Source organism: Podarcis filfolensis, assembly GCF_964270895.1.
Source record: "Podarcis filfolensis genome assembly, chromosome: 7".
In the NCBI taxonomy this organism is placed as follows: Eukaryota; Metazoa; Chordata; class Lepidosauria; order Squamata; family Lacertidae; genus Podarcis; species Podarcis filfolensis.
Genome location: NC_139603.1, coordinates 71744447 through 71758882, shown reverse-complemented (window position 1 = coordinate 71758882; position 14436 = coordinate 71744447). Strand labels below are relative to the sequence as shown.

The window sequence follows — 14436 nt, the reverse complement described above, 5'->3', positions numbered from 1 at the left end:
CACGTTATTCTTTGATGATGTATTCTGTGTTCTCATTTTGTATTTTGTTGTTGCAAACCGCTCTGTGATCTTGAAATGAAGGGCTGTACACAAACTTAAATAATTAATAATAATAATAAACAAGAAGTGAGAAGTTACATGTCATTTAAATGTTATCCCAGCCATGTGGGAACCAGCAACTGCTGTTGCAAATGGCCCATTCTGTTCTTAACTACTGGTGCTGTTTGAATTCCATGTATAGAAAAATAGTTTCGGCCGCTCCTACCAGGAAATACATCATAGAATTGGAAGGGACCACGATGATCCTCTAGTCCAAACCCCTTCCTCTTGTGTAATAAGGCTGTATCCAATACTAATCCTCCTCAGAATAAACCCACTGAGATTAATGAACACGATTTAGAGCCATTGATTTTAATGGGTAAAGCTTAGCTGGATACATCCCATAGTCTGCAATGTTACATACCAACCTAAAGCATATTTGCTCAGCATTAATTCCACTGAATTAAATAGGAGTTTCTAGATAACGTAAGATTGCATTTAAAAAATGCCATTGGGTAAAATGGATTAGGATTTCAAGGTTCTCGATCAGATGGGGGGGGGGGGGGGGAGATGCACATCTAGTGTCCAGATTTTTTCTCCTTAAGGCCATCAGGACCTTAAAATAACATCAGAGGAAGATTTGGTTTCTGAGATCACTTTCAAATCTCACAGTCTTACAGGCAGGCATACTACCTTATTTTGTTGTCAAAATTGCCTTAAAAATCTAGCTTCCCTTGCCATGACCTCATATCCCCCCCCCAAAAAATCTTAATTGCTTCTTTTAAAAATATCATCTCTTTCAACTCAGCATCACAATTAAGTGCTATAGGCTAGGGCACCAAAATATATTGATGCTCCCAGGTTGGGAAAGGGTAGGCTAAGAGAATACCCATCTACCCAAAATCCTACCCATCACTGCTCTGTCCCATCCTGTATCATATGGGCATCCTTCTTTTTCTCTGCTGTTAACCAAATACTTTATCTAGCATGTGTTCTACTGTTATCATTTCTACTACTGCAATTTTAAGAGACATTTGGAATAGTTAATAGTGATGAAAAAGATGTCAATCATGTTAAGCGACACAATAACCTTTTAATGGCAAGAAATGGCATCTCTTTCCAACATACACCCACAAGCAGTTCATTTTATTTTTTATTAAAATAGCAAGAATTAAGAAGTCAATGTAGCAAAGTACGCTTCCAGTAACTAAACATTTTAAAAAAGTGAACTTTCAACCCTAAAGCATGGGAAAACGTCTTCCAGTTTCTGGCAAGATTCACGTAATACAACACGGTAAGACTCAATGGAAGAAATCAAAGGCTGGCGTGTTGAGCGAGGAATGTTCTTATTCTTTGTAGAAGCTCTTTCTTTACACTGTCGGGTACCAAGGCTGAAATGTAAAAATAGGTAGCAAGAGATGAGAGTGGGGAAAAGATGTGAGAAATCAAGCTGTAGCCACAATACATGTCACAACAGGAGCTTACAAGTGCTGCAGTGCAAACACCATTTTAATAGAATACATACGAAGTGAAGAGCCCAATTTTATACCCCTCAAGATTCATCCTGTTTAGCCCAGATTAATAACAAACCCCACTAGATGAGAACTTTGGCTCTACAAAACTCAACAGCCATGTATAGTTCCGGTCTACTGGGAAGTTGGTATCTCTGGGTTGTTGAACATCTGGCAGGTCGCAATCTATAGCCCATGGGCTGTCTTTGGATTGATGGATCATATGAACTTTTGCACAGTGGCACGTTTGTGTCATTCTCTTCCAAGAGAAATTTCCCAGCCTTAGTCTTTATGGATTTGTAAAAAAATGCCAGGCAGTCAGGCTAGGCTGAATTCAACTTTGATGTTACCTAAAATTACTGTATCTGTTTTTGTGTTATAACTCTATTCTATGTCCTTTAATTATTGCCAGTGGTTTAATTTGCTGTGATCCACCTTGAACTCTGCTTGGACAAAACAGAAGAGGCCCTTCCAATCACTGAGAACTAATTAGGATCCAAGCCATTAATACGCATCAGGAAATACTGAACTAGCTGGATGCATTTTCCAATAATATTGAGGGCGCATGTCCAGTTGTTACATGTGACTAGTTGCCTGTGGCTAGAGCTGTGCTTGTGCCAGTGTTTTACTCAGTACAATTCTTTCTTTCCTTCCTTCCTTCCTTCCTTCCTTCCTTCCTTCCTTCCTTCCTGATTGCCTATGGCTAATCACATTAAACACATTCAATTCATCTCTTCGCAATTAAGTAAATGAGCGCCATTAGGTACATGCCTCAAGATGACAGAGAATCTTGTTTACAATAAACCAATTGTGGCATACTGCTAGATCAAGGATGAAGAACCTGCATCCCTCCAGGTGTTCTTGCACTCCGACTCCCATCAGCACCAGCCAATATGGCCAATGATTAGGAATGATGGAAGCTGCAGTCCAGATTCACTTTCCTTGTCCTAGATGCAGCAGTACATAAATCTCAGCCAGATACACATCACTGTTCTTTGCGCATGTCTCAAAGCAATGTTACTTCTCTTACCTCTGCCTTTGGGAGTAATTTCTGCCACCAAATCGTCAACCGTGACATGCTCTAGGCCTTTGTCTTTGATGACATCTAAGCAAGGTTACACACAATACTTCAAATTAGAAAATGTTAGGCCTAGCCAGTATGAAAAAACTCAACACATGTATTGCGGCTCATTCCAAAGCGCATTTACATATTTAACTTTAAGTGATTAGATGTGTCATGACTGCATTGTACCTATACAGAAATAGGAAGGAAAAATATACTCGAACTAGTGACCATATAAAAGTAGGAACCTCAGTCAACCTAATTCTGAAATCATTATCAGATTTAGCATGTTAGAAGCATAGCCTGGGTATAAATATAATAAAGAGAGAAAAATTAAACTTTTTTAAAATAGAAATTTTAAGCAGCTGATGATTATGCACCAAAAGGTGAAATAAATCTGGGAATAGACATTTTGGTTCTAGAAGGAACTGGGTCTAAAATGCAGTGCTTAAAACTGCTAGAATGGAGGTGGAAAGAAACAGACAGGTGTTTTTTTTTTTTTTTTTAAAAACCTATCAGTCTTTAAAATGCAGATATATAGGCACTCACTTCCATATGCTTTGTATTTATGGCTTAGCTCTGTCAATACATTCACAATTACAGAGATCAACCAACAATTACCTTTGCAGTGTGCCTTCAGCTGGTCCTTCCAGCCACATTCGATTAATTTGGCTCTCAGTAACTCTTTAAGGCTGTAAAACAACATGTCGTTAGAGGACAGTAAAGTAAACCGCATTATCAAGCCACAAATATAAACTACCACACATAAGAGAGATTAGCACAAACAAATGCTTGGAATGTGGAATCTGCACTGGCCAAACCTAATCCAAGGGTGACACATCTGTAGCCCTCCAGATGTTGTTGGATTGCAGCCATGCTAGTTGGGGCAGAGGAGTCAATAAGCAAAATCCCAAACCAGCTATATTTGTAGTTTGTTTTTTTACTCCAAGTGATTAAGGGCAGCATACATGGTCCCAACCACCCACCAATGTTATTGTCAGTACAATCGTACTTAAATTAGGCTGAGTGGTACCGACTGGCTACAGGGGATGCTACAAATTCCTCCACTATTGACAAAAGGGAGGTTATTTCCAACAGTTCTCCTCTCCATCTGCAGTTCCCCCTGCATACCCCTCCCAACTGTCCCATGACCCCCAGAGCCAGATTTACAACGGCTGCAGGGAACGGCTTTAAAAGAGCTTTAGACAAATTCATGGAGAATAAGGCAATAGGTTGCTCCAACCCATGATGGCTATGTTCTGCCTCTTTGATTGGAGGCAGTAATGCTACTGAATGCCAGCTGCTAGAAATCACAGAAAGGGAGAGTGCTCTTGTTCTTGGGTCCTGCTTGTAAATTCCCCATAGGCGTCTGGCTGGCCACTGTGAGAACAGGATGTTGGACTAGATGGGCCACTGGCCTGATCCAGCAGGACTTTTCTGTAGTTTTGGTTTCTATGGAAGCCGCCCAGAGTGGCTGGGGAGGCCCAGCCAGATGGGCGGGGTATAAATAATAAATTATTATTATTATTATTATTTTTGTATATTAACACACCTTTTTTCCCTAGTAATGAACACAGAAGTCTCCAATCCTAACCATGTGGGGTTATGACTGCAGCCATAGAGATGCAATATATTTCTACATGTGGAACAGGAAACAAAGCCCACCTACCGTTCTCGTTCTCCTGTTTCGATTAGCTTTTGGTTTATGCTTGCTCTCATTTGGGCATCTTTATTCATTTTTTGGGGAGTCTATCTGTGAACAACCGATCTACTAAATAAAAAATAAAAAAAATTGCAGAGATGAACCTTTCTGAGATACAACATCCACCATCCATCTAAATTGGGTGTACACAAAGTGAATATAGTCCATGAGTTACATGTGGTTGCTTGCCAGAGACTTGATAACAGGAAAGTTGTCAAGTCTCAGAAGGTGACAATACATGGTTGGATGGGCAGGGTTTGATCAGGGGGGAATCGCAAAGTACATGGACCTGTTCTGAGATTTTCCAATGTTTTGTTAGTTGGTTCTGTTTTTGTAGTAAGATACTAAATAAATCCATTCTTTCCATCTGACACAAGGACCTCAGTGGCAAGACAACAACTTCCGTTGTTGATTCAAGAGTCAAGCACAATGATTTTCTTAGACCAGAACAGTGAGATCATATGCAAGTGCAATGTTTTATTGATAGATTTTACCAATTCCAAACCACTCCCAATAAATGTGGCTCTTTGTTCCCAACATTTTGACCTGGTGCCAATCCTAGGCATATTTACTGGAACTAAGTCCTATTCAATTCAATGCAATTAATCCCAAGTAAGTGTATACAGCCACCATTGCCAGCCTGTGCCCTCCAGATGTCCTGGAATACAACTCCTATCATCCTTGGCCAGCACTAATGGGAGATGTAGTCCAAAACAACTTAGTTCAGTGCACTGCAGCATTAAAAAGGACCAGGGAGCAGCAAAACAGCTTAAAGCTCCTCTCTGCGACCACATACATTTTTGTGGGCTCCGTACGTCATGGTTTGGCTTACCATATTGTGAAAATGAGCTCATTGTTTTATTTACTATGATGGTCAATTTTTTTCTGGCAAAATGAAACATGGATTCAGTTAAGAACAGCTGGGGACAGGGAAAATGTGGTGGGCTTTTGGCAGGATGGTGTATCGTCCTGTCTGTGCCATCCCCCCACTCATTTAAAATCAACCCTAAAGCAACCAATAGCCCCAAAGAGGAAGGTACACTACAGGAACCAGTCTTGTTTCTTCTTTGAGACTACTAACAGCTGGGGGCAACTGAAATTCAGGAAATACTGTAAAAGGGAAAGGGTTAACATTCCCCCCTCCAACATCAATCTAAATCTCCCCCCCCCAATATTTGTTCTTAATTAAAAAAAAATCATTTTAGAATCCCAATAATGGATACCCCACATGTTTTCATTGATCTGCAGCTTTGGACAAGCAGATATCAGATGCACCAGCACTGGGCTGAAAGTGTTGATTGATGAAAGTCTCTTGCTGTCTTGATGTAGGAATGGTGCATTTCAAGTTAGATAAAGAGATGCTCCTCCCCTTATACAGGCTACTGCCTGTGTTCCATTGGACCCTTGCTTCATGGTCTATACTGACTGTTAGTGGTCCTCCAGTATTTTAGTTAGGGATTTTTCCCAGCCCTGCCCTGAGATGCTGGGAACTTAACATGGGACATTCTACATATAAAGCAAAAGCACCATCCATGAGCTATGACCCTTCACTTCATACACAAAGGGGTATATAAAAGTAAATGTAAATTGTGAGGGGGAAAGAAAAAGACAGGAGCCAAAAAGTGCACATTTGAAAATTTTGGTCTAGAGGCATGATGAGAAACTTACGTTTTAAGAAAGGAACATACACTATGCTATTCCCAAACGGATTTCAATCACCACTGATTTCAGCACTCCCTCTGTAAAGGAAGATACAATTAATAGTTTTAAAACTGATCAGAAATAATGAAGCAAAGTCATTATGACGAGTCAAATTTAAAAGGAAAAAACAACAACAAAGCATTTGTCCTTCAAAACCAGGCATAGGAAAACTTGGCCCTCTAGTTGTTTTGGGACTACAACTCCCATCATCCCTAGCTAACAGGACCAGTGGTCAGGGGTGATGGGAATTGTAGTCCCAAAACATCTGGAGGGCCGAGTTTGCCTATACCTGTTTAAAACTGTAATGCTTTTAATGCAATTGATGGTCACTATTTGTAGTCACCAATGATGTCTTTCCACCCGTGTCTTTCTGCATTTGCAGAGAACATAGGAAGGCATATGGACAGTGCTCAGCAAAAAGCAGAAAACAGAAGCTGGAAGCAGCAACGGGAGGTCCGTTCTTAACCTGAAACTGTTCTTAACCTGAAGCACCACTTTAGCTAATGGGGCCTCCAGCTGCCGCTGCACCGCCAGAGCATGATTTCTGTTCTCATCCTGAAGCAAAGTTCTTAACCTGAGGTACTATTTCTGGGTTAGCGGAGTCTGTAACCTGAAGTGTATGTAACCCAAGGTACCACTGTAAAGCACTTGGTGGACAATCCCACTCTGCACCACAGAGGATCAGAAAGATCCCTATTTGAAGCCCTGTACAACTGCTGCCAATAAATCATACTGAAAACCAGGCTGGTCAACTGGCTTATCGCACGGCAGCAAAACCAGAAGCGCATACACTGGTGTACCAATCAGGCGTTATGTGTTCTCAGAGTGGGGGAAACTCCGGCGTGCACACGCCACAGTCACGTTTAACGTGAGAACGCACCCTGAATCACCATCCCATTTTAAATGCGTGCACGTTTCTAGTTGCCTGACCAGCAAATTTCCAAAACACGCAGATGCGACCTACTGTAGTCAGGCGACTTTACAGCCACCCCGATTTTACACTGGGGAACTTGGATCTGAAAGAAAGAGCCTTTCTCGACACCCGTATCTGGAAATGGGGAGGGGGGGGGAGAGAAAGAGAGAGTAGTCAATTCCAAGTGGGGAAATCGGGAAAAGGGAGAAGGAGGGAGAGGAAAGGGAGCCATTCTTCAGTCTAGGCGACCAAGACGCCGCCTCCTCCGCTACCACCCCCCACACCCCTGCCACCGACAAGTCGGATTACCTGCCCCGGAGGAGACCCGATTCCTTCCCGTCCTGCTCCCGAGACCAAGACTTAACAGAAATCTCAACGCCCTGCCTAATCTTCCCCGCCGCAGGGATGCATGGGAAATGTAGTCCTTGGGTGCAAACTCTGCGAGCCCTGGTTAAGGCAAAAGAACTACAACTCCCAGAAGGCCCTCCAGCCGCTCGCCTGCTTTGCTCGAGCCCCCACCCCCCCGTCTCGAGATGAAACTATGTCTCCCACAATCCCTTTCGGCAGCTTCGACTCGGGCAACCCGTAGGAGGGTGTTTTTTCCGCGCAGATTTGCGCGGGTTCAATTCAGGGTGGTGCAGGCATAGAAAGAAGGCGGAGGAGGAAAGTTGCTTTTTGTGGGGTCCAGGTTGCGAAACTTCACCCAATTCAGTAGGAGTTTGCTCCCATCCAGTGTGAGCTTTCCTTAGATGCAAATCTTTGCTAATTTCTTTCTTTTTTTAAAAAAAGAACATTTATTTGGTTTTTCAAATTAAATTTTTACAGAGATATATCACACATAAATAATAAAAAACACGATTCCAAGGAATCTCCTGAACTTCCATCCTCCCCTTTGTGGGTCCTATTATTAATCCTTTTCTCCCGCATCTTTTATGATAATTCAAAACCTTTACCTCTTTTCCATTATGTCCAGAATTTAACCTTCAACTCCAAGTGATATTCCGATCCTACTAACGATTTTAACTGTTGACAACGGTCTTTGAGGTAAGTTATAAATTTCCCCCATTCCTTGCTAAAATATTGGTCTTCCTCCCAGCAGATGTGAAGGCAATAAACAACTATTTTACTTTTAAAAGACAACTGGAGGCGGCCCTGTTTAGGGAAGTTTTTAATGTCTGATGCTATATTGTTTTAATATTCGGTTGAAGCCGCCCAGAACGGGGTATAAATAATAAATTATTATTATTATTTCTGACTCTTAAATCTTTTCTGATTTCACTCCCAGGTAAATATGCCTAGCGAAAGCTAAACAGGGTTAATTAATACGTAAGGAAAGCACGCAAGTGTATTTAGCAAACTTAATGGGCTCCTCATCGACTCTTGTCACTAGGAAGCAAAAAAAACCCCAACCCTTTGAAAGTGCAGTTTACTTCTGAGCAAGGTCCACAGGATTAGATTGCAAGACGTGCTTTTACCCCAGCAATCATAGAGTTGGACACCAGAGGATCATCCAGTCGAACCCCATCCCTTTGCAATGCAAGAATCTTCTTTGCCCAACATGGGGCTCGAACCCACCCTAAGATCTCATAGTTTACCGACTGAGCTATTCCGCCACCTTCTCAGAAGTAGACCCTGTTAAACTGCACCCCCAAGCCAGACCCCCGCTCCCTCTGAAGTCCGCACAGTGGCCGGCAGCAGCTCTCCAGCCCTAACTGGGGATGCCAGGGCTTGGATTTGGAGACCTCCTATACCGACGAGATCCTGGCTGCAGTGTGAGGAGCATGCGCACGGGAGCGCAGGCCGCGGCCCTTCACCTGTGCTCTCGAGAGCCCAGCCTGGAGCCTAGAGGGCGCTCTTGAACTACACCTCCCGGCGTGCCTCAGTACCCAGGATCGTTTGCGGCCGCGAGAGGCTCTTCGTCGGCCGATCGCGACTCCTCGCCGTTTCAACAACAACTTTATTGGTTCCCGGGCGGCATGGAGGCGGCGGCGAATTGCTCCCTTCGCGTCAAGCGGCTGCTCTTGGACCCCAAGTTCGAGGGATACAAGTTGTCGCTGGAGCCGCTGGCCTGCTACCAAGTTGGCCTGGACTCGCGTGAGTACCATGGGGGAGAAAGCCGTGAGGGGCCTGGACGCTTCAGTGCTCCCTGTCACCACCGGGGGAGGGGCAAGGAAGGAAAATGAACCCCCTTTCGAAACTATAGCAGTGTTTATTGGGGATGATTTGTTACTTTTTATTATCTTTACTATGCCTGCAAGACAGGCGGGGTAAAAAGTACTGGAAGTTTTCTCTTTTTTAAAAAAAGGTATGGGGGTTCCTGCATTGCAGTAGGGTGGGCTAGATGAAGCTCATGGCCCCTTCACTACAGTTTTATGATACTGTGATATCAGATCCTCCAAGTGTCTCTGATTTAGAGAAGCCATCCCGATTTCTGATTTGATCCCAGAATGTCCCACTTTTCCTTTAGATGTCCCTATTTTCATTGGTGAAATGTTGGAGGGTATGGAGTTACCCAACCCCCGAGCCATCTGAAGGCAATCCTGTATAGGGAAGTTTTAAAAATATATATTTTTTAATTTTTATATGTTGGAAGCATATTTTTTTCATGGTACTAAATTTTTATTCTGTGCCCCTGCAAGCAGCATGACATCCTGTGGAGGTAGTGAGCTACTGTTTGCAATTCTGTTAAATATTTACCCTAGACCTTCCAAGTGCCCCTGTTTTCCAGGGACGTCCCTGGTTTAGAGAAACCACCCAGTTTCTGATTTGATCCCAGAATGTTCCACTTTTCCTTTAGGTTTCCTTATTTTCATCGAAGAAATGTTGGAGGGTATGGAGTTATCTGACTCCTGAGCTGCCTGAAGGCAATCCTGTTTAGGGAAGTTTTTTTATTTAAAAAAATGTTTAATGTTTGATTATGTGTTTTTATATATGTTGGAAGCTGCCAGAGTGGCTGGGCCAACCCAGTCAGAAGTGTGGAGTGTAAATAGTAAAATTATCATTATGGAATGGAATGCCCCTATTTTCCATCAGAGAAATGTTGGAGGGTATGTGATATAAGCTCTTGACAATTAAGAGTTCATGTTACAAACCCTTCCTCTGCCAGGCCTGGAGCCTAAAACGTCTTGCATGTGAGTGGGGTTTGTGGGGATTCATTATTATAATTATCACTGTAGTTTAACAGGGATAATAATAACCCCTCTAGTTTCAAATGAAGCTGAAAGTGGCTGGCAAATACATATATATATCGGTTATGTTGGCATTCATCTGTCTCAGGAGACTGACGGAGTGTGCCCGTGGGGACGAAGTTAAAAACTGTTAAGTGACTGGCAAATCCAAATATTTATTTATTGAATTTGTATGTCACCCTTCTTCTGAAGGTCACAGGGAAGTTTACAGAATAAAAATGCAAACATGCATAACATAAAAGCAAACAAAACAATACTTGCCCCACACACAGTTTAAAGGCCATAGTTTGTTCAATTAGCCAAAGGCCACAATATTGAAATACTTCAATTTCTGTTTCTAGCGCTCATCTTTATATCAGAATATTGATGTAGAAAACTGAAACCTTTAATAATTCCAAAACAGCCATGTAAACTAAAGCAGCATCAGAAATAAACTGGTGGGGTAGGGTTTGGTGGATGATAAAGGGGTGTTTTTGAAGATCTTTTAACAAGGCACATTTTTGCCATCCATTTGGGACAATGGTGACAGGGCATGCCTGACATTTCTCACTGGATTTTACAGGGCAATCGCTGCTAGAAAGACTTCCAGTCATACTTATAAGAGGCTCAAGAGATAGGAGGATCTTGATTATAGGGCCAGAAAGGGACTTTAAGATTAATGAGAGTTGGTGTTGGTGTCTATATATCAGATGTCTTCAACTTTTTTGATACACAGGCCTTGCTTTTAACCTCACCATGCAACACTTTTTTTAAAAAAATAGAGTGATCCTGCACATGATTACTCAGAAGCTAGTCCCACTGTGCTTAGTTGGCCTTATTTCCTACTAGGTCTGCTTACTATTTGCATCTTTAGGCTGCAGTTTCTTTGCTGACTTGTATGGGAGTAAATCTGACTGATATCAGTGCTTCTGAGAAAACATGTTTAGGATTGCACTGTAAGTTATTAAAAATATAAGCAATTTTTTAAAGTTGAAAAGCTCTCAAGTGGGCAAACTTTATAATAAAAACAGTAGTTGGAATACAAACGATAAAAACAGCAAGAAAATTATAAGAGCACGTCATGCAATGGTAAACAAACAGCATTGAAAATATATACCGTATATGGTTACAAATCTAGAGTTAGTGAATGCTAGAAATTAGTAAAATGGTTGCATTTAGAAAATAGCTGGAGTGTTAAAGGGAAGATTCCAAGCCAGTGGGAAAACACTGGCCAAGCTTCCTTTCCAGGCCAGGGCCTCACCTGGGATAGAGGCTGTTAACAGGACAAAAGGTGTTGAAGGCCTATCACAGAGAAATCCTTGGCTCTGGTTGCCAAAGTTATAATGATATAGGCTACAAGAAAATTGTCACCTTTTAAAACTAGGCTTGGAATAGGGGCAAGTGGATGGATGTAGAGGAGTTGCTTGGACCATGTGTTTCCTGGGAACAAGAAATGAAGTTAGTAGGACTAGAGGCAGAGGCCTTGAGGGGCAGAACCATATTGGTGGGCTGGCTGAGGGCAAGCTGGGACAGAGGAATGGATATGTATCTGAATCTCATGCTGCATGGCTGTGGGGAACAAGCCCCTCTTGAGATGCAAATGCTGTAAACTCTGTATTCCCTCCAGCTACACCCGGGTATAAATATGTGTAAAATAAACCATATTTTTTAAAGACGCAATGGTCTCTGCTGCATCTTGACTCCCAACAGAAACATGACCCTGGGTAAGTGCCTGGATCCCCCGGAATCTTGCTACTGCTCAGCAGAGATCGGGGGTGGCACGCAACCTTCAAAACAATATGTATACAATGTTAAAATTGGCTTGAAGGCATTAGGAGCATAGGAAACTGCCTAAGACTGAACATTGCATTGTCTACTGCACAGACTGGCAGTATCTCTTCAGAGTTTTAGGCAGGAGTCTTTCCCAGTTCTACCTGGAGATGATGGGGTTGAACCCAGGATCTTGTGAATGCAATGCATGTACTCTGCCATAGAGTCCTTGCCTCATTCTCAAATGCCTGGACATTTTTATTTAATTTTTTAGCTTTGGTGCTGACAAGCTTCCTTGGAATGGGCATTTCATATATGAGGTGTCATATTGGAGAAGACCCTCTCTCTGGTCACCACATGTTTGGCTTCAGATGGCAGGGAGTCCTGGACAAGGGTTTCTGACCCAGCTCTCGCAGCCACTTCTCCCAGCTTTTGCTGCTGCTATGCTACCAGAAGCTATGCCATAGTTTGGCTTATGTCTGAACCTGGGTTCATGGTTTCTCTCTCCAAAGGAAATAATGGGCACTAAGTGCTAAGCCAAGAACAGGACTTCATTACAGCTCATGGTTTGTTTGGCAAGACACAAACCATGAGTCTGAGTTGGGACGTAACACAAGGAAAACAACACCTTTGCTGCTCCTCTGCTATTAAGAGTTAAGTGGCCACAATTTTCTTCCTATGCACCAGCACACAGTGAATGCTCATCTTTAAACCACAGTTAGCTTTCACTGTGCTTAAAGCAGGGGTTCCTAAAGCAGTTCATGAACCATCAGTGGTACATGAGTCTCATTCAGATGGTCCACTGTAGCAACTCTGCAGAGCAGCATAGCTGTGTGTGTGTGAAGAACAGTGGGTGCAGAGGCTGCTCCATCCTCCTTAGAACACAGCAGTCTACCCAGAAGGTGAGCAAGAGGGGCTTGAAGTGATGGGGAGAGGAGGATCTGCCTTTTTCCAAAGAAGAAACCCACAGCTGGCAGCAAGACAATGGAAGGTCTCCAGTGCAGAAAATAGTCTGACAAGCCACTTGAAAGGAGTGGAGAGTTGATACATATTTTGCATCTAGCTCAGCACATTATGATTGCTAAACAACAAAAAGAAAAATCATTTTAATTGGTCTATCAAGTACCTAATTTTCAAGTGGTTGTGGGGAGAAGAGTAAAGGTTGGGAACCACTGGTTTAAAATGTGTTAGTAAGCTGTGGCAGGTTTGATCCACAGGATGGCAGTACAATGCAGAGAGTTGCCTTGGCTATCATTTCTAAAGCTTTCTGCTTAAAGATGGTAGTGAGAGAAGATTTATATATTGAGAGAGAATGTTTATATATATTGGTATCTTGGTGCACAATGAATAGCCCAGAGGCTATAGAAGACCACCCAGGTTCTTACACCTGTTACTGGCAGGTCACCTGATTGATACTTTCTAAGGAGAGGAGTTGTGGCAGTTTATAGATTGTAGATGTAGCCCAAAGCTTGCCCTGTTCAGGAGACAGAGAATGGTATGAAACTATTTACACACCAGGGCCAGGGCAGTGACTCAATGGCAGGTGAGGAATATGAAGTAGAGCAGTCACTGCCCTAGTCCCATAAACTTAGTGACCTTTATGGGCTCATTGTTGAATCTGACTTGAAGAGGAAGCTTGGGATAACCAGAATAACTGAGTCTACTATACTTGGGTAGAGGAAATATGCTCCAACAGAGCTGTGTGTATGAGTGGTGTAGAATTACTTTTTTAAATATAGTATCTTCTCTCCTTAACTTAATTTCTTCTTTAGTGTTAAGTATATGAACCTTGGATTTGTGTGCTTTCCCACATGCAACTTCAAGGAAGATGTTGGAAGCATCTGCTTCTTTTTTCAACTCATCGTTTGTTTTGTGCGGTCTAGGAACTGCATTTAGTAAATTGTAGTTTATTAAAATAAGTCAGAATCATTAACCAAAATTTAAGTTGGCTCGTTTCAAAAATCATAGGTAACAATAACCACACTTTGTCTAGTGTTGGCAACAACTTGTGGTTAGTTGGAAGCTGAAACAAAGGCTTCACATCTCCTTGTGGCCATGCTGGAGGACATGAGCCCTTTGGCTTGTGAATGTAACACAAAGCCATGATTTAGCATTCCTGAAAAGATGGCCATTCCGTTACTGCCTGATGGTGGTGATCACACAATACTGTATGCAATTTTCTTGTATTTCAGCTAGCAGTTCACCAAAAGTTATGTATAAATTGGGTATTGGGAAACAGGACCTGATAGCCTAGAACATTAGCAGTGGAAGTTTCACTGTTCCTGTTTGTGTGTGTCTGTTTGTCCATAATGATTGCAAACCTCATGAAAATATTATGCGAAATGACATGGTCATAGCGCTTTGAAGGTCTGCCAGGCTCAATTATGGCTTTGTTGCCACTCTCCCTCTATGTTTTTGGGACACCAAACAAATGGGAAGCTTTGATGACAATAGGGAAAAGAACCTAAACTGTTTTACAAAGTTGTCTCTTGCCTATGTACAACTTAAGCTAGAGGCAGCAGGTGGCACCCTGGGGTTGTTGTTGTTTTATCAGATCTGCTTCACCGTAT

General features: G+C 42.4%; 2 protein-coding genes across 3 annotated transcripts in view; one reads left to right on the top strand and one right to left on the bottom strand.

Moving 5' to 3' along the window:
• Positions 1-1179: 1179 nt before the first annotated feature.
• On the bottom strand, positions 1180-7373 carry ENY2 (ENY2 transcription and export complex 2 subunit). 2 transcript variants are annotated; one of them, XM_083622392.1, is made up of 6 exons: positions 7239-7373; positions 5984-6054; positions 4283-4384; positions 3235-3305; positions 2581-2655; positions 1180-1430 (listed from the first exon to the last, which is right to left on the bottom strand). In XM_083622392.1, the coding sequence occupies exons 3-6, from the start codon at positions 4348-4350 to the stop codon at positions 1354-1356; spliced, it is 291 nt and encodes a 96-aa protein (XP_083478518.1). In that variant the 5' UTR covers positions 4351-4384; positions 5984-6054; positions 7239-7373; the 3' UTR covers positions 1180-1353. The 2 variants fall into 2 exon arrangements, with proteins under 2 accessions (XP_083478518.1, XP_083478517.1); XM_083622391.1 differs by lacking the exon at positions 7239-7373 and adding an exon at positions 6981-7005.
• A 1383-nt stretch (positions 7374-8756) lies between these two features.
• The window catches only part of NUDCD1 (NudC domain containing 1), a 46709-nt gene continuing 41029 nt past the window's right edge, over positions 8757-14436 (top strand). Inside the window, exon 1 of the mRNA XM_083622085.1 lies at positions 8757-9023. Coding sequence (XP_083478211.1) covers positions 8906-9023 — 118 coding nt within the window. The 5' untranslated portion in view covers positions 8757-8905. The remainder of the gene's footprint in view (positions 9024-14436) is intronic.